The sequence below is a fragment of the Choloepus didactylus genome, chromosome 12 (assembly GCF_015220235.1).
Source record: "Choloepus didactylus isolate mChoDid1 chromosome 12, mChoDid1.pri, whole genome shotgun sequence".
In the NCBI taxonomy this organism is placed as follows: Eukaryota; Metazoa; Chordata; class Mammalia; order Pilosa; family Megalonychidae; genus Choloepus; species Choloepus didactylus.
The window spans coordinates 89230981-89253920 of NC_051318.1; the positions used below are offsets into that span (position 1 = coordinate 89230981).

The 22940-nt window shown below is 40.9% G+C and overlaps 1 protein-coding gene across 2 annotated transcripts in view; it reads right to left on the reverse strand.

The window, feature by feature from the left end:
• Positions 1–22940, reverse strand: part of EPSTI1 (epithelial stromal interaction 1) — a 100784-nt gene that overhangs the window by 39398 nt on the left and 38446 nt on the right. For both annotated transcript variants that reach the window (XM_037800209.1, XM_037800208.1), the window contains exons 7-9: positions 12401–12494; positions 5798–5830; positions 4143–4226 (exon numbers count right to left, since the gene is read on the reverse strand). In XM_037800209.1, the coding sequence (XP_037656137.1) occupies positions 4143–4226; positions 5798–5830; positions 12401–12494 (211 nt within the window). The remainder of the gene's footprint in view (positions 1–4142; positions 4227–5797; positions 5831–12400; positions 12495–22940) is intronic.

Genomic DNA, 22940 nt, shown 5'->3' on the forward strand with positions numbered 1-22940 from the left:
GTGTGAACTGCTCACTACAGGTACGCATCCCCAAAAAATAGACAGAGGCTTTGGGTGATAACTGACCTTGGAGAGCTGGAGGGTCGCCTTGGATTGGGTCTGAAGGGGACCATCTGTTTCTTTTTCAGCTCAGTGGAGAAAGCCCCAGTCATTTTCAGTTCCCAGGGCTGTGACTCAGAGAAGGGTGGAGATAGCACAAGCAGAGAGAGACCATCGAAATGCTAATGACCTCCCCCTAGGGGGTCTATCTTCTCCAAGAGGAAAGATCCCAGAGCCTGGGGGAACACGGCCATAGCTCCTCATACCAGTCAAGAATTATAGGCTAAAAAGGAGAAAAAAAACACGCAACTTGCAGCCATCTCCCCAGCGGGTGGGGGCACTCCTGCCCGGGGCCGAACCCATAGCCCAGAGCCATGCCAAGACACCCAGTGTGACAGGGAGTCTTTCCTGCAGCACCGCTCACATGCCACAATATCAGCCGTGGACAGTGGCCTTGAATACACCCACGGCTGATTGTCCTGGAGCTAGGAGGGTGGAGCTGTGCAGGAGGGGGAAGTTAACGTGTCCCATTCAACCATCTTTGAAGGGGGCTGGGAATGCCCCTGCACAGCCCGGCATCCCAGGGCTTCCCTGGAGGCTGGTGCACACTTGTGACGTGGCACAGCCCTCCCTCCCTCAGCAGAGGTCCTGGAAGAGCACAGCAGGGAAGGGGGACCCACTCGGAAATCCCAGGGAACCTACGCCAATACCAAGGACTTTTGGGTCAGCGGAAGAGAACAGCCTTAAATCTCTGGGAACACCTGGGAGGTTTGATTATTAAAGCTGCCCTTCCTCCCTAACTGCTCAGACACACGCCCCTCATTTGGGGCAGACGGCACTGAGAGCACACCCAAATTAAGTGCATCAAGTGGACCCCATGGGGGTCAGATCCCCACACACCACAAAGACAGGATTGGGGAGAACTGACTTGAGGGGAATTGGTGACTCACGGACACCATCTGCTGGTTGGTTGGAGAGAGTGTACACCACCAAGCTGCAAATTCTGACAAATTAAAGATCAAGTAAAGCAAATGTCAAGAGGCCAAAAACAACAGAAAATCTTAAAGCCTATGATAAAACCAGACGATATGGAGAACCCAAACCTAAACACCTAAATCAAAAGATCAGAAGACACACAGTACTTGGCGTAATTAATCAAAGAACTACAGACAGACAATGAGAGCATGGCACAGGATATAAAAGACATAAAGAAGACCCTAGAAGAGCATAAAGAAGATATTGCAAGAGTAAATAAAAAAATAGAAGATCTTATGGAAATTAAAGAAACTGTAGGCCAAATTGAAAAGACTCTGGATACTCATAATACAAGATTAGAGGAAGGTGAACAACAACTCAGCCTCCTTGAGGACCACAGAAGAGAAAATGAAAGAACGAAAGAATGGGGAAAAAAATTGAAAAAATCGAAATGGATCTCAGGGATACGATAGATAAAATATAAAATCCAAATTCAAGACTCATTGGCGTCCCAGAAGAGGAAGAGAAGGGTAAACGTCTAGAAAGAGTATTCAAAGAAATTGTTGGGGAAAACTTCCCCAACCTTCTAAACAATATAAATACACAAAGCATAAATGCCCAGCGAACTCCAAATAGAATAAATCCAAATAAACCTACTCTAAGACATATTCTGATCAGACTCTCAAATACTGAAGAGAAGGAGCAAGTTCTGAAAGCAGCAAGAGAAAAGCAATTCACCACATACAAAGGAAACAACATAAGACTAAGTTGTGACTACTCAGTGTCCACCATGGAGGCGAGAAGGCAGTGGCATGACATATTTAAAATTCTGAGAGAGAAAAATTTCCAACCAATAATACTTTATCCAGCAAAACTCTCCTTCAAATTTGAGGGAGCGCTTAAATTTTTCACAGACAAACAAATGCTGAGAGATTTTGCTAATAAAAGACCTGCCCTACTTCAGATACTAAAGAGAGCCCTACCGACAGAGAAACAAAGAAAAGAGAGAGAGATAAAGAGAATTTTAACAGACATATATAGAATATTACATCCCAGGTCACCGGGACACACATTCTTCTCTAGTGATCATGGATCTTTCTGCAGAATGGACCGTATGCTGGGACATAAAAACAAGCCTCAATAAAAAAAAAAAAATGAAATTGTTCAAAGCATGTTCTCTGACCACAGTGGAATACAAATAGAAGTCAATAACCATCAGAGACTTGGAGAATCCACAAACACCTGGAGGATAAAAATGAGGGGGAGATGAAAACATTCCCAGATAATCAAAAGCTGAGGGACTTCATCACCAGTAATCAGTCCTATAAGAAATGATAAAGGGAGTTGAGCAGGCTGAAAGGGACACTAAACAACTGACTGAAACTACATGAAGACATAAAGATTTCCAGTAAAGATCACATGGTAAATATAAATACCAATACTACTGTATTTTTGACGTATAACTCCACTGTTTACTTCCTACAGGATCTAAAATACATAAACTATAATGATAAATCAGTGGTTTTGGACTCGATGTAAAATAGGTAATTTTTGACAAGAACTACATAAAGGTGGGGGAATGATGGCGTATAGGAACATAGTTTGTGTGTCATATTGAAGTTAAGTTGGTATCAAAGAAGAACAAGATTGTTATAGATCTAAAATGTTAAATTTAAGCCCCACGGTAAACACAAAGAAAGTGTCAGAGAATATAATCATAGAGATGAAAAGTAGAGTAGGGGTTCTGCGAAGTGGGGGAAGGGGCAATGGGGAGTTAAGAAATGAGAGTAGGGTTTCTGTTTGGGGTGAAGGGAAACTTCTAGAAATGTATGGGGGGAAGGTGATAGCATTGCAACATTGTGAATGTGATTAATCCCACTAATGGAATGCTAGGGAGGGGGTGGAATGGGAAGATTTAGGCTATATATATGTTTCCACAATTGAAAAAAAAAAAAAAGACAGTCTAAATAGATGACTATTAAATGCCAAGGATGATCCTGGATGGGATCTGAGGATGGAGGAGAGGAGGCTGAAAGGGACACAGATGGGACTCAAGGAAAAAAAAAAAGGAAATACAGAATGTAAGCTTTGTATCAATGTTGAATTTCTTGAACTTCTTAGCTGCACTTAATGGGATTGCATAAAAGAATGTTCTTGTCCATGGGAAAGGTATATGTGAATTACAGTGTTTGTTCACAGATATGTGCAGCTTGCTCTCATATGTTCAGAGGACAGAGCAATAGATGATGGATGACAGATAGGGAGGGAGAGAGAGAGGGAAAGAAAGAGACGGTGGTGTGACAGGATGTTAAAGGTGATGGATCGGGGTATCGGGGGAGGGGGGTCGGGGTATGATGGAGTTCTATGTATGGGGTTTGTACTGTTTTTGCAACTGTTCCTGTAAGATTGAATTTATTTCAAAATAAAATTTATTAAATTAAAAAAAAAATAAACAATGAGGAATGCCCTATGAACACTTCTCTTAGGAGGCTCTGCATTCATTTTTGTTGTTGCTTTTTACATTTAATTTTTACTTTATTCTTGATATTTAGAGTTTTTATCAATGTTAGTGTTTCATTCCTTGATATTAACAATTTTTTTCATAAGTTGTGGGTCTCAGCATCCATCTCACTGATTGCTACTGCTCAAATCACTTGTATACATGTGTGTATATCTTTACACATGTTTTTGTTGTATGTGTATAACTATTCTAGGTGAATGTTTAAGCTGGTCTCCTAACTTTGTATGCCTACTTTGGTATGCAATATAGTCTTTGACCCTATTTGTAATTCCACACATCTTTTGCACAAAAACAGCAATGGTGTGGGCTGTTTTTGTTTTTGTTTGTTTGTTTGTTTTTGCAGATCAGAAGCTCTCATGTGCTCTATCATCTTCTCTACAAACTGCCGGCACCTGGCTTAGAGACACACGGGAGCCTTCCGTGAACATGGCCATTTTCCCTAGGAAAAGCCACCATTATTCCCTCAAAACACACCCAGAGCTCACCTTTTATATTTTCAATGCTTGTGTTATTTTTCCAGAATTTCCACATATCTAAATATTTCTGCTCACAAACCATCCACAGTGATCTAGTACCACAAGCAAATGGCAAGCAATGACAAGAATACCTTCTGGTGTTGCTCGTCCTTCATTTTTTGCAATTTCCGGTTTTCTTCTTCTCTCAGTGAATCCTTATAAGCCCGGCTCCTGGCCTGTAATGGTACAGGGAAGATGCATCATGGGAAAAAGCACCACAAATGACTCTGAGACGGGGGCTAATTCTCAACCTCTGTCCCGAGCTTACAGCAAGCTCTCCACATCCACTTGCTTATTGAGCGATTTATGTTTATGTCTGAAGATGTCCCTTGAGAGATATAAAAAGAAGGCTGGTGTAAGTGCTATTATCTAGCACACTTTAAAGGATGATTTAAATGTGTGTTTAATTAAGCTTTGAAAAATATCCCCTCAGTGATGATCAGCATTGTTTATTCTTTCTCGTGAGAAGGATTTGAAATAAAGGAAGTAGACATTTCAAGTATGTTCCCACTAGCTGACCAGTAAATATCAGAGATAAGCAATAGTAACACTGACTTGAGTCACCATGGTGTGTCTACTGCTCACTAAGGGAGTCTTCTCAAACAGCCTGTCAACTGGTGATGCTGTGTAAGTCCAGTTTCTTTCTAAGTCTTTGCATCCCCAATCCGTACTTGAAGCTTATTTCTATTTCGGGGGGTGTGAGGGTTTTTCAGGAGCGCAGGGACATCCTTTCTGGCTGAATTAGGATTTGAAGGGGTGCCTGCTAGAGCCAGCACACGTGGCTGTACATCTTCCAGTCCCTCTGACACCTACGTCTGGGTTCCATGCGCTGGCACGGTGACCACGTAGTTGGCATTTATGGGATGTGAAGTGTTCTGTCTGTTCATTTATCATATACTTTCCCTATCCTCAAGCAGAGAGGCTAGTCTAACAGACTAACACCTAGAAAATTCTCTTAATTTCATAAAACTACCAGCAGCGGTGTAACAGCAGGTGAGAAAGTACTTCACACCTAGTTTTTGGACGAATACTACCTAAAGATCACGGAGGCTGATCCCCCACTTTCCCTTTAAAATGGGGAGGTGGGTCCTCCTTTTTCTCAAACACTACTTAATTCACTCCCCCTTTCCATCACTATAATGACTCACGTCCCACTTCAAATAATAATCACCACTTTCCAGAAAAGCAGAAAGGGGCTTTTGGAATTGTATCAGCTAGAGCAGTACCTACTAGAACAGTGGAGGCTGATGTGCTCAGAAAGTCCCCCGATATCCAAACCCTGAGAAGGTGCACAGGCAGACACACATTCTATGGCTTTCTCTTATCTATATGCTAAGCACAAAGGGACGGTGAGAAGACAAAGAGGGGGTTCTCTAATGGCCCCTTCTTTTTATATGAATATTAGAACATTAGTCTCCATCTCAAACATTCCACATAAATCTCTAAAAGAAAGAAAGGAGATAGCTTCTATTCAAGAGATCAAAAGGCAGTGTGAAATATTTAGTTAAAGCAAATAAGATGACTTGAGCGAGGCACCTAAAGTCTATTTGCATATCTTCTTTTTAAACTTACCACTTTGTTGTTCTTTTGTCAGAAGATGGGTCCTAGTTTTTCACTCAGAAAAAGAATGGTTATTTGATACAAAATGTGCCATAGAAAGAATTACAAAATTGGGAAGCGGTAGTTTAAAAATCACACATCAACTATGAAGAGTTCAAAGTTACCCGCAGTCCCAATGTTTGCTTACCCAGCTGTCTTCCCTCGGTAGGGCTGGAAGTTTCTGTTCAAAAATAATTAGGAGAAAATAAGACATATTTTTAGTCACTGTTTCTATTAATTCTAAAGTCCAGAAATTTCTAAGTCACTGTATTCCTATGATTTTTTCTACTATTAAATATTAATTTAATATTAATACTAATTTGGGGTCATTTAGCTAAAATACACAATTGTATTCATCCTCCCCCAAAAGCTATGCTTATAATGTGTTTGTTACTCAGCAGTAGTTAACCCTCCTACAGACAAGCACTGTGTTATGTAGGATCCCAGTACTTATAACCTGGACAAGAAAATTAACATGTACGGCACAGCATGACAGCTATTGTGCTAAAGGAAGGCACAAAAGGACATTTAATTTAATAGGGAGGATCCAGAGCACCTTATCAAAGTGAGTTACACTAAATTGTGTTTTAAGGGTGAGTAGGAATCAGACTATCAGGAAGAAGGACATTGTGTGAACAAATGAAAGCTGAAAAAGCATTAAGCTCCCATTTCAAGATGGTGGAGGATGTTTTTGCTCTCTCCTTCTCTCAAGAATTACGTGAAACAGAGAAAGTAAAGGAAGAAACACAGATGCTATCTTCAAAAACCAAGAGATATCCGTATTCCCAGTCCAACATATTGGAAGGCGAAATAGATGAAGAAAGGGTAAGTGGCTTACAGAGGAAAAGGTCCAACCTGTAGAGTCGCTGGGCCAGGGATAGAGGACCCCCATGAGTAAGTCAATTTTCACCACAAAGCAAGAGAAGGACAAGAAATGGAGACACAGGTATTGGAGAAGACAGATGGATGACGGCAAGGTAAAAAGAAAGGACCTCTTAAGAAGTCTTAATAGACGCCCCTTACCTCCATGCCCCTACCACCTGGCATGATTATCCAAGTGCTAATTCTTCCAACACCCTTAGGTGATCAAAAGTGTCTTTTCTGGATAAACTAAAACAGTCTCAGAGCTCTTAGTACAGAAGGCAGCAGTGGTCATGCGCAGACTAAGAATGAAAGGAGTGTGTGAAAGTCTGCATGCTAAGCAGTGAGTCTCCAAGCCCCTTTCTTGGAAGTTTTCTTTTGCTCCACACATTGTCCCCTCTGAGAGATAAGGCAATATTTTATCCATTAAACAAGAATAGGTTGCTATTTTTAAAAATAAAGAAATTAAAATTTTAAGAAAGAAATTTAAAATATCATCTTCCCCTCTCACTAAGAAAGAAACCAGCATAAGATTTAGATTTAAGTAAAAAAAAAAAAAGTTTTTTCAGAATGTAAAAATAAAGTAGTCAGATAAATTAAAGGAGAAAACAATTTTTTTAAAAAAAAATGAGAGGATAAATCCAGGAAGTCCAGGCTCTGACTAATAGGAATTCCACAATGAGAAAATGGAAAGAAATAAATCAAAGAAATAACACAAGAAAATCTTCCAAAACTACAGATGAGTTTCAGACTGACAATGAATAAAAAAGGACTCTCACTAAGGCACATCATTATGACATTTCAGAATATCACAAAATAAGAGAAGATATTAAAATGTTTCCAGGGGGAAGAAGGGAAAGTCAACATAAAAGGACTGAGATTCAGTAAGATTTCTTAGGAACCAATACTCAAAGTTAAAACAACAATGCCTCCAAAATTCTGAATGAAAATTATTCCAGGTTGAATTTCCAATACAACCTCCTAGAAATATTGCAAGGCTAAGTATAAGGCCTGAATAGAGTTTGTTTCAACATGTAAAGACCCACAAATGTTTGCTCTCCATGCATCTTCTCTCAGGAAGCTGCCAAATAATATGCTCCACAAAAACAGAGAAATAAAAGCAAGGAAAAAGAAGAAACAAGATTCAGAAAACAGTGACCCCAACATAGGAAAGCAATAAAAGCAATTCCCAAAATGACTCTAAAGCAGTGATTCTCATCCTTGGCTCTACATTTGAATTATCTGGGGAGTTTTAAGAAAAAAACAACCCTGATATCCAGGCCACAATACATCAGGATTTCTAGGCATGTGACCCAGGCATCAGCAATTTTTAAAGCTCCCCAGGTGATTCCAATCACAGACAGGGCTGCGAACCATTGTGTCAAAGGAAAGTCCCAGAACAGCAGCTCTATGGCAGAGCTAATGAACATCTAGTCTAGGTTACAGGAGGGGTGAGGGAGATCGAGGACGGACTTTTCCATAAGGAAAAAAGAGTTAGAATTGGTAATTTGACAGGCATGAGATGGCAAACTACGTGGAAATTTGCATTAAGGAGCATTTTTTAGAACAGTCCCAAAGCTGGGGGAAGGCAGCCAAATGGTCAAAGGAACTAAGCAAATGCAAAATACAATGAAATTTTTTTAAAGTTGTAAAAGAAAGGGAATGTAACCAGAGTCTACTAACTGGCTTGTCGATGAAAAAATAATTTACATGGTCATAACAAAGGAAAAATCTAAATACTGAATAATTATATTAAATAATCATATTAAGAGAATGTATATGTGACCCATGACATTCTTTGAAAGTTGCTCTCTACTTGTGAAATCATACTTTGAAAGTTATCACTGTTATGTATATACATAAAAAATTATACAGAAAAAAAGAGTATATTAAAAATTCTTTTAGCATAATGTAAATGAATAGCAAAGGTCTAAAACTGGTTAATCAAAAGACAGCAATACACACACAGCAGTTAGATATATGAAGCCAAATGACCAAAGAAACAGCTCGAGGAATGTTGTGGGCTGAATAATGAGATCCAACTTCCTAATGCCCCAAACCTGTAAATGTTGCTTCATATGGCAAAAGAGACTCGGCAAAAGAGTGATCAAGGATTTCAAGATAGGGAAATTATTCTGGATTATTGGGATGCACCCAATCTAATCACAAGTGTCCTTATAAGAGGGAATGTAGGTGGAGGATGGAAGCAGACAGTGGGGTGATGAACCCAAGGAATGCCAGTAGCATCTAGAAGCAAGGAAGAGTACCCCCTCCCACTCATCCCCAGAACCTCCAGAAGGTACCAGCCCTGTTGACACCTTAATTTTAGCCCCTTGAGACTCATTTCTGATTTCTGACTTCAAGAACTATAAGGCATTAAATTTGCATTGTTTTAAGCCACCAAGTTTGGGGTCATTTGTTACGGCAGCATTAGGAAACTATTACGAGTTTGAATTGGGTGGAATCGGGATTGAAGGGGTGCAAGGGACACATGCTTTTAAGTATTATTTGACTCTTTATACAATGAGCATGTGACAAGTGGATAAAAATTCCAGAGCCAAACTGCACCGTGTTCAGAGAGGTGAGTGGGAGGATATGGCCAGAGAGGAGAGAGCTGTACTCTTCAAACCTCAAAATGCTCACAAACCACCCCTGGGTCTTGTTCAAATGCAGGTTCAGATTGAGGAGGTCTGGGATGGGGCCTGAGAGTCCCCAGCTTTTCCGTAAGCTACCAGGGGATGACCCTGCAGCGGGTCAGGGACCACATGTTGAGAACCAACAGCCCAGACTCTAAGCCAGTCCTCCAGGCTCCAGGGGACCGATGAGAGATGAAGCTAAAGATGCAGACAGGGGCAGAGAGCACAAAGGGATTTGTGCTTAAGCTAAAGCATTTTGACTTTGGCCTTGAAGTGACAGGAAGCCAGGGAATGATTTGGGGCAGTGGAACTAAGGGATCAGAGTTTCAAAAAATATTATTCTCAGTAAAAGCCTGACTTGGGGCAGGGGGTGGTAAGCCAGAGGATGGAAACCATTTAGCATCCACTGGAAATACTCAGTGATGACAGCTGAGGAGGGTACGCAATGCTGATACCTACATACAAACACACACACACACACACACACACACACACACACACACACACACACCCCTACCTGAATAAAGGACTCTATTAATTCATGCGTCAGGGAACACTAAGGCCTCTTTTGTCTAAAGGCCTCGTGTGTAACACCTAAGGGAATTTTCTTGAAGATGTTCTGGCTGACATAATTATGTAGTATTTATTAAATTCCCTTCTGCCCATGGCAGACCCACAGTTAAATAAGAAAAGTGGAAGAACAATTTCTTGGGAAAGTTGCATCAGGTAGTAAAACTAAACATTAAAATCAAATAACTAAAGCCTTGCAGCCCATCATACTCCAGGAGATGAGCTTCACATGCAACGCTCATATTCTTTGCATTTATCATAGCTAAGGTGAACTGCAAGTGTCTTCTTTTAGCAGAGAAGTAATGCACTTCACACAAGGGCAGTGTGCATATGTGATTTTATTAAAGCATCAGAAATGGTTCTGCATAGCAACCTCGGAGGAATTCTGTTATATGGCTGAGACAGGATAAGAAGAGTAGAATATGAATAAAAACTCACTTAAATATATTAAATGCTGACAAATTATTAATAGCTTGGTGTCAAAATGGGAGCAGCTCTTGCATGCAGTTCATAAGGAGCTACCCTGGGTCCTGTTGTGCTCCATATTTTCTCTTAATAGCCCCGAGGCTCGCGTGACAAATGCACTCATCGATTCACAGAAAATACAGCAGTGAGAGATGTCGTTAATGCTTCGGATGGCAATATTAAAATTCAGAATGATCTTGTTAAATTGAAGAAAGGAGCCAAAATAAATGGAGCAGGCACACACAGTCCTGCCAGGTGCTTCAATTCAGAAGGATTCAGGAAAGCCCCAAACAGAAAGCGAGACCATCCTGGCAATTCTCCCGAAAACCCAGTTGGGAAAGCTCTTCAAGTCCTGTTCTCCCTCCCCTGCTCATCATGAGCATCAGGATATCCAGACAGATGTCAAGGACCGTCATCTGCTGACAGTTCACTCCACTCCCTATGGCTTCTCAGTCCTTTCTCCAAGAGCCCCATAACAAGTGCAGAAACAGTGGCTCTATGTCGATATGTTTCGTGGAACCCACATCAACAGACTCTGACACTGAAAGACCACATTAGACGCAGGAAAATAATTTAAAATTAAGGAGCACCCAAAGATTTGTGGGTAAATGTCATAGCATCTTTCTGACTTTTTTTTAACTTCTTAAATATGCATTTCCTTAATTTTTAAAAAATATACACAGAAGTCATGTGTTTTACACAGGAGTGCACACATGAACAAAGCATTTCTTAAAGTTTTCCAAAACTCTATTTTACCAGTTCTGAAACTTATAAATTAAATCAGAATTTTTTAGGTTAAAATTAAATTCCTGAAACTACCATATTGATATGCTAGACTTTTTCCAAAATCAGACGAACAGAGAATATGAATATGGTTTGTGTTACATATTGTTATATCGTTAATTTTATTGCCTATAGCCTCTAAGATGCAACTTTATTGTGCCTTTGCAAACAGGATATGTTAAAAAAACTGATCAAAAAACGTCCACACATATAAGCTCTATATGTCTTCCTGACTTCTTAAAACATGGTCACTAAACCGAAGGTGGGAGGGGGGTGCAGGGAATGAATATTGGGCTTCTCCAACAACTAACTTATCTGCTAGCTGCCCAAGCCCTGCACAAGCTGACTTTTGAAATATTAAGTCCGTCTTTTCTTTCAACTACAATCCATTCCCAGAGTCATCCTTAATCACACTGACATTGCTGTCCCCAGTTAGACAGCCAATAACCAAGCCCTGCCAATTTTACCTTCTGAGCAGTGCTCGGACCTGCCCCCTTATCTCCACCCTCTCACCCACCATTCTTCAAGTATTCACAGAATGAATGAAGTATTCACCAGCCTTCAGTATTCAGAGAATGACGTCTAAGTTCTTCAACGTGCTATATACATTTCCTCGCTGGTTTTCTATGGTCTATAAATTTCTCCAGTGAAGTAAAATCACCAGCTTGTTGGGGAATGTCTGGAAATGGGTGGGACACTCCTGGATATCTCACTGTGTGGGCAGAGCATCCTCACCTAGGGGTCAGGGTAGCTAAACATCCTGCCTGACAGTGGAGGACTGTCCCACTCAAATTGCCAGTGGTATCCTTGTGGCCCCTGCCTATTTCTGCAGCCTTCTAGCTCACTATCCTATGCTCCAGCTACATAAAACTGCTCTTACCCAACACAAGCCATGTTACCTCGTGCCTTTATACCTTAATGCTTGCTTCTGTGTCTTGGTTCCTTCTGATACCTTACTGACTCATCTTTTAAGCTTCAGCTCTGAGGTCCCCCTACCAGGACACATTTACACACCCATGCACACACCCACACAGGCTGGCAGAGATGCTTCTTCCCGATAAGGTGGTGATGCTCCCTAATTGTGACATGTTCCACACTCACGACTCTGCTTTATAACTATCAACTGTCTCCTTCACTTGACCAGTGCCCTTCATGGCAGAAACTGTAAGCACTCAGTAGACATAAAAATTTGAGGGAGGGATGGATGGGTGACTGTGTGAGACCAATGGGCTTTCTAAGGACTGATGGTTAGTCCTGACCTCCAAGGGCACAGTTTTGCAGCTGAGGCAAGAGTGGAGGCCAATGTTTCAGATCAGGTCATCTGTCTGGTGTTCCAGCATCCTCTGCTATGCAGGTAACTCGACACTCACAGTCTTCAGCCACAAAATAACTCTTTCATAGTTGCCAGGCAGCACCCTGCAAGGAATTCCACTTACCGAAGTCGAGGACTGTGGATCACGAGGCGCAATTTGACAGGCACGTCTGTTTGGTGACTCTGTGTCCAGTCTGCTCAAGAATTCTGCAGTTTTGCTACCAGGAAGACAAATAGGTGTTAGTATCTTCATAAAAAAATATAAATATGAATGTTGAGCATGCCTTTGGATACTGGCCTGGGCTTTTATTGGATGACAACTGAAAGTGTCCTCCTAGGGTAGAACGAAAGGGAAGGATGGGAACAAGATAGGGTAGAAAACCAAAACAAAGTACCATGGCAAGATGCACCTTGGAGGCACGTTTGTTTGAAATATATAAAACTCGGTTTGCGATATGTGAGCCTGCCATTTCATTTTTCCACTTTGCATTATTGGCATGGAGATAAAGTCTCTGTTTTTCCCTTAACAATCCAAATCACCACCCTACTTTTTCCTCTCCCCCAGGTCAAGCACTGCATGCTAGAACTGTTTTGTAGTCCTTACTTCAGTGACTGCCCCACTCTGCCTACCACTGACCAACTTCTACACCTTCGTCCTTTCCCCACGTAATGTGTGAACTTTTACTTCCTTATTCTGCTTTCACAACCGGATGCCTCACTGAGGCCTGATTTACACTACCCCCGACTCTTGCAGTCTGCCTCATCTGCTCCCTTCTGCTTCCCAATAATATTTTAAGCCTAATAATAAGATCTGATTCCTCAAGTACTCGGGACACAGACATCAAAAGAAACACAAATGGTCCGGCAAGAACAAATAGCATCCAGTAAAAAGTAAGATAAAATAAAAACAAGGAATTAGAAATTAAACAGATGCCAACATTGCTTCAGATAATTACTCAGGTAGAACCCAGCATGTGAACAAGGTCAGAGGCTCGAGCTTGGCAGGGAAGAGCTAAAAGTTAAGCGGTGTACATAACCCCGGGAAACATGATGTTGGCAGTTGAGACAAGCAGCCTTTCCGTTAGTCTAGGATTGCTTATCTCGCCCAGGATAGACAAGGAGACTAATGAAGTCGCCGAGTCTGGAAGGTGCCCCCACTGTTTGGGGCTTTATGAAGTCATCAGTCAAAAGTGGAAAAAGAAGAGAGTTTCCCAGAAGTCTGGATGAGATTTTGGAATATCTTTAGCTGAGTGCAGACCATGGGAGAAAGCAATGCAAAAAGCAATCCCAAAATAAGCAAGAAAGGAACCTCAGACCAAGATGACTGGCAGCTCCAGTGCAGGCTGCTGCTGCTTCTTACCTGCCAATGCCAAGTACAGAGCTTGCTGGGTAGCCAAGAACCGGCCACGGCCTTTGTGCCAATGATCATTGCCCACCCGTGCCACAAAATTAGAGCATGGTGACAGGGCCACGGGACTGCCCTGGGAGTACAAGTAGGAGCCCGTGGTGGGAAAGGTGATTAGTATACAAACAAGGGACGTTACCAGGCTAGCTGGTAGTTTTCTACTATTAGCACAGCCCCTGCTAAATAATTTCCATATATTGGCTGAACTGAATTGAGATCCCTGCAGGCATTTATAGTCATTTTTAATAAAAAATAAGATATAGAACTTCTCTGAGGGGCAAAAGAAGACGAGTCTCCTGGTGGGGAACCAACTAAGAAGCCTTGAGTCCAGCACTACAAGTGACCTTTTCTTTGGGGTTTCTTGCTATTTATTTTATCATCACAGCCAGTACTGGAGAAGGATGGTCCTCTCCCACTTTATCACTGTGGACCCAGCTTGATAAAGCACCCATCTGACAATGGGCTACCAGCAATTTATACTGGTTTACATATAGTACACCCATGTTCAACATATGATTCTTAAGTTTCCTTCCTGTTTGATCTTACAGTGATTCCCATGGTTTAATCTAAAAGGTCTCTGTAGCATAACCTTAGCTTCACATAATACAGTTGTAGCAGAGCTACTGCTAAACATTCCTCGAGACTTATGCTCTCCTCTTCTTCCTGCTCATACAGTTTGATGACATTTCCCAGTTTCCCTTGCAACTATGGTTGGCCTTGTGATTGAGTCTTAGTCAAAGGAATGTGAAAGGAAGCGATGTGTTATTTTCAGGACTAGCTTATAAATTTCCCAGGCATGAGCCTCCGTACATTTTTCTCCTTCTGGTTGGAATAGGAATAGAGAAAACCTCCAGTGCAACCTTAAAAGACATGTATTGAAGGTGGTAGAGCCTCCATCAGTTTTGGTCCCTGAATAACCAAGTGGAGCAAGGTGGGGAAAAACTTACTTAATGCTCAAGCTATTATATATTTGGGGTCTGTTTATTACAGCAATAATCCTACCCTAAATAATAAAACATAAAGTGAAATATACAAGACTACTATTTCTCAATCAAGGTGATTCTTTCTCAATCAAGGTGATCAATTATGAAAGTAGATAAGAAGAGGCAAGAAGAGTTGAGGAAGAGTAGAACAAAAGAAATCTCAAGGAGTTAGCTGGGCTTCTTAGCCATTTCAGAATCTCGGGGAGGTGGTAGAGGGGATGCAGAAAAAGGGAAGAGTCTATTCATCCTTGAGTTGGTCTTCTTATCAGGCCCAGGAGCTTCCTAGGCCCAGAGTACAAAAATTACTACTAATCTATCCCAATACAACTAGAACATTGTTGTGAGGTGTGTGGAGGGGTAAGGGTAGAGAGGAGAAACTGCAATGTGAGAAAGTCAGAGAAGGAAGGAGATGCCACTTTTTATACTGAAATGTGCTGGAACAGTATACATCTATGAATGGACACTCATCAAGAATATGATCTTTATGAGAGAATAAAAACTATAAGAAAAGCCACAGATGACGAACCATGTGTCTGTTGGTTCATTTGGATAGCCCAGAATTGCGAAAGACAATTTCTGTAAGTTTGGGGTCTTCTGTTTTGTTTTGTCTGCTTGCTCTTTTGAATAGTTAGAAAAGAAGACTGGTGTTTTCAGTGTTTTGGAAAGAATCAATGAGAGTAAATAAATAAATAACTTAGAACTACAGGAGCTTATGAGTTAACCACCTGCCACTCATCACACACCACGGCTACCAGGGGTTAAGCACTTTTCTCTACCTGCTTACCCACACCCACCAACTTTGAACTATGACAAGACACATAGCAACATCCTAAGCAAAATGTTAAACTACTAATTGTATAGATAAACAGTCCTAATGGGGAAAGTACCCTCAATGAAAAATAACAGCTACAAACCTCTCCCCTGCTATGTTTGTCTTGTCGGGAGTGTGTATGGGGCAGGTTTACCTTCTTTTACCACTTGTTGGCTGATATCAAGCTCAAATGACTGCAGGGTCCAAACAAATTGTATAAATGAAGGAAGTGGGCACAGAGAGAGGGAAATAGGAGCTCAAATCCCATGATAACTTGCACTACCCCTCGGACCAATGTTGGAGAGCTGAGAGAAAGTGGTGGCGACTTCAAATGAAAGACCCTCTTCCATGGAAAGGGGTCAGCTGTCACTCAGCTCCCAGACATGGCTCACCAGGGGGGCTGAGGCCATTAGCACCAGATGTCCTGGTTTTTTCAGCATAACCAAAATGTCGAACATACAAAATGTGAAATAGACTGGCAACCAACTCAGACTGTTTTGAAATCCTGCGTGCCAATATTGTGCAGGTCAATCAAATCCCTCTGCAGTTCAAATGTGGTCTAAAGGCCCCCGAACTGCTACCAGCTGATTGTGTTTCTGCCTACTCAGGCTTGTGCTGTTAAGTGTGTATCTCATAACTACATATCTTTTGTACTCATAAAAAAAAAATCATCAAGTTTGGATTCTACTTTTGAAGAGGAGGTTCTAGTATTGAAGAAGAGGTTCAGAAACAGCTGCTATGTTGGTTTATCTTTGTCGGCTAGCAGTGGGAGTGAGAAATTACATCATCCTGTAGTTTAAAGTGACAGCAAACATTAAAGTGTATTATTTCATTACAATTTATAACTATATATATTTGTGTTAATAGATGAAAAGCAATGGTGAGACACCACAGATAAGATGAAAAGACAACACTCAGACCAAGCATATATAACATGTATAACCAAAGATAAAACAATAAAAGGATTAATGTGCAGAATATATTAAAAAAACTAACAAATAAATTAGAAAGAGACAAATAATGCAATAGAAAAATGGGTAAAAGGTAGAAACATGCATTCCACAGAGGAAGAAACAGGATTCATAACAATAATAAAAAGAACAACAGTAATAATAGCTAGGACTTATATACTGACAGGCTGTTTTTGTCAGGCCATGCTGTAAGCACCTTACATATATTAGCATGATCTTCACAACAACCTTGTGTTGTAGGTGCTGTCATCATCTCCAGTTTATAGAAGTAACTAGCACAAGGTCATACAGCTAGTCAATGTCAAAACCAGGATTGGACTTGGGCAGCCTGGCTCCAGGGTCCTTGCTCTTAGCCACTATACTTGATGGCCTCTCATGAGCAGTAACATGTGAAAAGATCTTTAATCTCACCAGTAATTAAAACAAGATACCATTTCACACCTGTCAAACTGGCCCAAAAAAAGTCTGATAACCTTGCCAAATGCTAGGGAAGATGTGTGACTGCACTGGTTTCTCTTGTAAGTAGCTAATTGGAGAGAAATTTGGCCTTACCTCTTTAGAGAGCAATTTGACGATACCGGGTAAAGCAGAATATGTCTGTGACATCTAAACTCTGGCATAGTGCCTCCCCAAGGAGACCTGAACAAGGATATTCAGTCAAGCCCCATTTGTAAGGGTTACAGAGATAGAGAAAGAGGGAAGACTGAGAGAGGAAGAATGGAAGGAAGAAAGGAAGAGAGGAAGAGAAAAAGAGAATGGAGTAGATCTACAGCCTGAATAACATAGCTAAATCTTTAAAAAAGTACAAATAAGTAGCAAAAAAATTAAGATGATATAAATATCTAAAAACCACAAAATAGCAGGATGTACTTTTTACATATATATATATATATGTGCGTGTGTGTGTTTCTGTTCTAATTATACTATACATACATATACATATATATAGTAAAATTAGAAAAACACAAACGGTGAAAAAGAAGAAAAGCAACCCCTGATGTCCAGAAACCGATCTGACATGTACATCTAGACTTCAATGTTTTCACAGACTGATCTGATACTTAGAGCCATGCCATGTAGCTCTCCGTTGGGCGTAAACAGTCTAACAGAACATCTACTTCACACAAAGTCACTGTGCATCCCACAAATTACAAAACATCCCCCTCTCTTACTAAATGAATGATTGCTACTTCTTTACCAATTACAGCTTTGAACTCACTTTAGTCTTCTCTCCCTTATAGATGAGATTTATTGAGATATTTTATTAGTCAGGGTTCTCTAGGGAAACAGAACCAACAGGAGATATCTGTAAAGATGGGATTTTTTAAAAGCGTCTCGCAACTATGGGGATGCACGAGTCCAAATTCCGTTGGGCAAGTTCCAAGCTGGCAACTCCAATGAGATGAAGGTCTTCAATGAACTCCCTAGGAGAGGCTAGCTGATGAAGAAATGAAAGTTCTCTCTTCTCCCTTAAAAGTCTTTAACTGATTGGATTAAATCCAGCTGACTGGATTCTCTCACTGCAGAAAACACTCCCTTAGTTGACTGTAGATGTAATCAGCCATAGATGCAATCAATTGACTGATGATTTAAGAAACCAGCCTTCTGGTTTATTAACCAGCCATGAAATGACCTTGCAGTAATGGTTAGGCCAGTGTTTGCTTGACCAGACAACTGGGCGCCATTACCTGGTCAAGTTGACATGTGAACCCAACCATCACAGATGTTTAATCACAGAATTGTCCCTACTTTCTGTGCAAGCCACCACTTCCTTAGACCCTTCCCAAAATTACCCAGCCAAAGCCCAAGTCCAATGGCTGGTTCTTTCCAAAGCTCTCTTACTGAGACCCCCCACTGTTCCCTGTGGTGTGCACTTTCCTTCACTGCAGTGAGCAATATACCCAACTTGTGCAACTAAAGATGTGTTCCCGGTGATCTTTGGTTGAGGGCATTGATGAATGTTATATCCCAGGACAGTGGTTTCTGCTTGGGAAAGAAGGAGGGAGAAGGCATGAGGATGGAAGGATGGCACTTTAGCAGTCTCTGTCATATTTAATTTCTTTTAAATAATGAACCAGATGAAATCAAAATCTTAACCGTATAACTTTGGTGGTTGGTACATATTTTGTATGTGTTTGAAATGTTTGTCAAACAAAAAGAGTAAAAACATACACTGTGGTGGTATTTGCTAGGGAAAGTGCCATTCTGGGGTCTATAGAGAAGGGTTTCCAAATGCCAATAGGAAGACATGTGTGGGACAACTACATGAGGATCATCAGTGGAACTTGTTATCAATGAATGGACTCAAGCTTTAGACTTTCTAATTCACCATATCTTGAGTGGATCCAGGAATCTGTATTTCTTAAAAGCCTCCCTGGACCCTAATCGAGATGATTGAGTGAGATGCTTCAGGACTCTATCCTCCCACAGTAGCTTTGAGCAACCAGCAAGAACTGGCAGAAACATCTTTCTCAAAGCTCCAGAAAACAGTTAAAGGACAGTAACAGGGGGAGCACCAAATCAAGAAAAACTGTACACAAAAGTGATAGGATCTCATGGAGCCCTGGCTGGCTCCTTCCCCACTCCTTACAGATTCAGTGAGGAGCCAGCCTATGCTCCCAGTGTGGATTCCTGGTCCCAGTTCTGGAGGGAGCAGGGTAACCTTTGTGCACATACTGGGAGCATGTATATCTGGCCTAATTTGTTTGGAGGTGGCTGATGTACTCACTGTCCCAGAACTTGCCCTGCATGTTGAAGGCGGCTCACAGAGCTCTCTTACAAAACAATGTGGGAGAGCAATCAAGTGGCTGCCTGGGGCAAGGGGTTGCTGCTGTAGAACATAAAGTACAGTGCCTAGGACCATGAGGAAACTGTTTCCTAGGGAACTGGGGAATGCCTAGAGCTATACATGCATGCCCAAGACAAGACACATGTACACAAAGGACAGGGAGGATCCTAATCTTTGCCCCCAGATATCCTCTAGACTCATTGTATGGATAACCTCTAAAGGAGAGCACTTTCACAGGTCAATCTGCAAAGGCTGGGAAAGGTGTTTATTTTTTTTCCTTCCTTTTCTTTGGTTAGCTCCCGGCACTCAAGGAAAGCTCTGTCATAACACTAGCTGGATACAAACTTAAGGAGCAGATGCCTCAGAGTCTAAATTCCAGAAATAACACATCAAAATATCAAAATGTACAAGTTTCAACAAAAGATTACAAAACATACCAAAAAATGGGAAGCAATGGCCCAGGCAAAGAAGATTAAAGCATAAGAAATCATCAATGAAGAGGATAAGACATGGAACATTCCAGACAAAGACTTGTAAAAAATGGTCCTAAATATGCCCAAAGAACTAAAGGAAAACATGGACAAAGAACTGAAGGAAATCAGGAAAACAATAAATGAACACAAAGAGAATATCAGTATAGAGATGGAAATCATGAAAGGGAACCAAACATAGTTGAAGATCATGGTAACAGAAATGAAAAATTCCATAGGGGGTTCAACAGCAGATTGGAGCTGGCAGAAGAAAGAATCAGTGAACTTGAAGATAAGCCAATTGAAATCATCCAGTCTGAGAAGCAGAAAGAAGAAAGAATGAAGAAAAATGAAAACAGCCTGAGAAACCTGTGGGGAATCATCAAGTATACCAATATACTCATTGTGGGAATCCCAGAAGAAGAAAGGAAGGAGCAGAGAGCTCATTCAAAGAAATAATGGCTGAAAACTTCCCAAATCTAATGAAAGACATGAATACATACATTCAAGATGCTCAATGAACTCCAAATAGGAGAAACCCAGAAATACCCACATCACACCACATAAGAATCAAACCATCAAGTGCCAAAGATTAAAAAGAGAATTCTGAAAGCCACAAGAGAGCAGCAGTTATCACATAAGCCTCAAAAAGATTAAGTGCCAATTTCTCATCAGAAACCATGAAGGCTAGAAGTTAGTGGGGAGACATATTTAAGGTACTGAAAGCAAAATTTGCCAATCAAGAATTGTATATGACAGCAAAACTGTCTTTCAAAAATGAGGGAGAGGTTAAGACATTCCTAGATACACAAAAGCTGAGGGAAATTATCACCACTGGATCGGCCCTACAGGCAATGCTAAAGGGAGTTCTGCAAGTTGAAAGGAAAGGACACTAGACAACTGACTGAAGCAACAGGAAGAAATAAAGATCGCTGATAAACACGATGGCATGGTAAACAGAAATAGCAGTACTATTGCATTTTTATTTGTAACTCCACTTTTTAATTCCTACAGGATGTAAAAGGCAAATTCATAAAATGTAATAATAAACCAATGGTTTTGGACTTACAATGTATAAATATATAAGCTGTGATAAGAACTACGTAAAGGTGGGGGGACAGAGGGATATAGGAACATAGTTTATGCATGCCTGTGAAGTTGGTGTCAAACAAAATGAGACTGTTTGGTGGTGAGAGTATTGCAACATTGTGAATATGATTAATCCCACTGAATAGTATGCTTGGAAGGGGTTGGGATGGGAAAATTTATGTTGCTTATATGTTTAAACAATTAAAAAAAACAAAGTTGGGGGGCATGATCAGAGCTGTGCTTTAGAAAACTAAATCTGGCAAGAGCATCCAAAACAATCCAAAAAAGAAGAGACGTAGTGGCCAAGACAGTACGGGGTAATCCGGGGAAGCCCAGAAGACAGACCATAATAAAATGGCATGTGACAAATGCTTCTATTAGCATGGTGGTGGTGGGAATGAAATGAGTTAACATGAACGAGGGCATCTGCAGGGAGAATTCATAGTGGGGATATTTATACTTGGTCTTCACCATCAAAATGATTTAACATTCAGTAGGCAGGGATTCCTACTGAACCCCTCAGGTCAGATCTTTCCTAGGCTGATCAGTCTTATTCCGAAAAAAATAGCTATGGGATTTTTGTGTCTGTAAGTTCAGCTTATTAGCATAAGACAGGAAGTTATAAGGGTAACTTTCAATTCACCTTACCTGAATTATAAAATGTGAGGTTGGATTTAAGCCTACCATATGGATAAGGGATCAGTTTAGCCCTGAAGTATTTTCGGAAGTTCCCACGAAGGGCATTAGAAGTTTTGTGAGCATATTAGAAGGCAGACTCAGGATTCAAGAGAGTATATGCAGCAGACCTTTCTGGATTCTCAACTCCATGATACTAAAATAGATGAAGATGTGCCTCCTAGGAACTAATCACACTATTATCCAATGGAAGTAAAAGAGATACATGGTTCAGATGGAGGAAATGGAGAAAACTTCCCAACATTACAACACAACAGGCTGAGTTGGAGGTGGAGCTCGGCAGTTGAGGGGCAGGAAGGTCCTGTTTCTAAACGGCCTTGATTCCAAGAGCTTTTCCTGCTGTGGTTTTAAGACCTGAACCCCTTTTACCCCTAGAAACAATATTGGAAACTGTACGAAGGAGTGGTGTATGGTCAGCTACCCTACATGAAAAGCCAGCTACTCTACAATAAGTGGAACTGCGGTAAGAAGCCCAGTGATGGTTCTGGAAAGAGGATGCAATTCGTACATGACGATGATTGAAGAGAAAGCAGGCATATTACCTCAGTTCTTCTTTTGCCTTCTCTAGGCAACACTTAGATCTTGGCAGAAGAAACAGAAGTCAACTTTGCCCCCATCTTCCTCTCTGAGCTAAGCTACCCTCTCCTCTAAGAGTCGTCTCCACAAGGACCCTGTGTCTCTACAGTGCTCACCACGCACCCTTACCCAGATATTCCTGACTTTTGAATGCTCCATCCACCTAAACTGCCTATTTTCCCCATCACCCACCCCATCCCCCAATCTCAGGCCCTCCATTTGGCTGCATCATTTACTGCCTCTGTGACTCTGGCAATTTTAATGGTCCAAGCCTCCACCTGTCACAGGGGGATGATGCATCCCTGATGGGGTTAAGGAGGTACAAGAAAATGTACCTGACACTGTGCCCATTGCTACACAGTCTCTCAATAACTTAGAGGCTTATTATTACTTTGCATATTTAGTTTAAAGGAGCCAAGCACTTTTGTATTTAAAAAAAACTAGAAAAGTGTAAAATCTTTTATATTAAATGGTTACTAGATATGAATTAAGACTTAAAAGTTTAAAATATAGCCAATCCTCAGCTTCAGTGGCTGAGAGATTTCAAATGGAGTCGGAGGTCATTCTTATGCACTAACACTTTTTAGGTTCTAATGTATTGGAATAGCTAGAAGTAAATACCTGAAATTATCAAACTCCAACCCAGTAGCCTTGACTCTTGAAGATGATTGTATAACAGTGTAGCTTACAAGGGGTGACAGTGTGATTGTGAAAACCTTGTGGATTGTACTCCCTTCATCCAGTGTATGGATGGATGAGTAGAAGAATGGGGACAGGGACTGAATGAAAAATAGGGTGAGATGGGGGGGATGATTTGGGTGTTCTTTTTCACTTTTATTTCTTATTCTGATTCTGATTCTTTCTGGTGTAAGAAA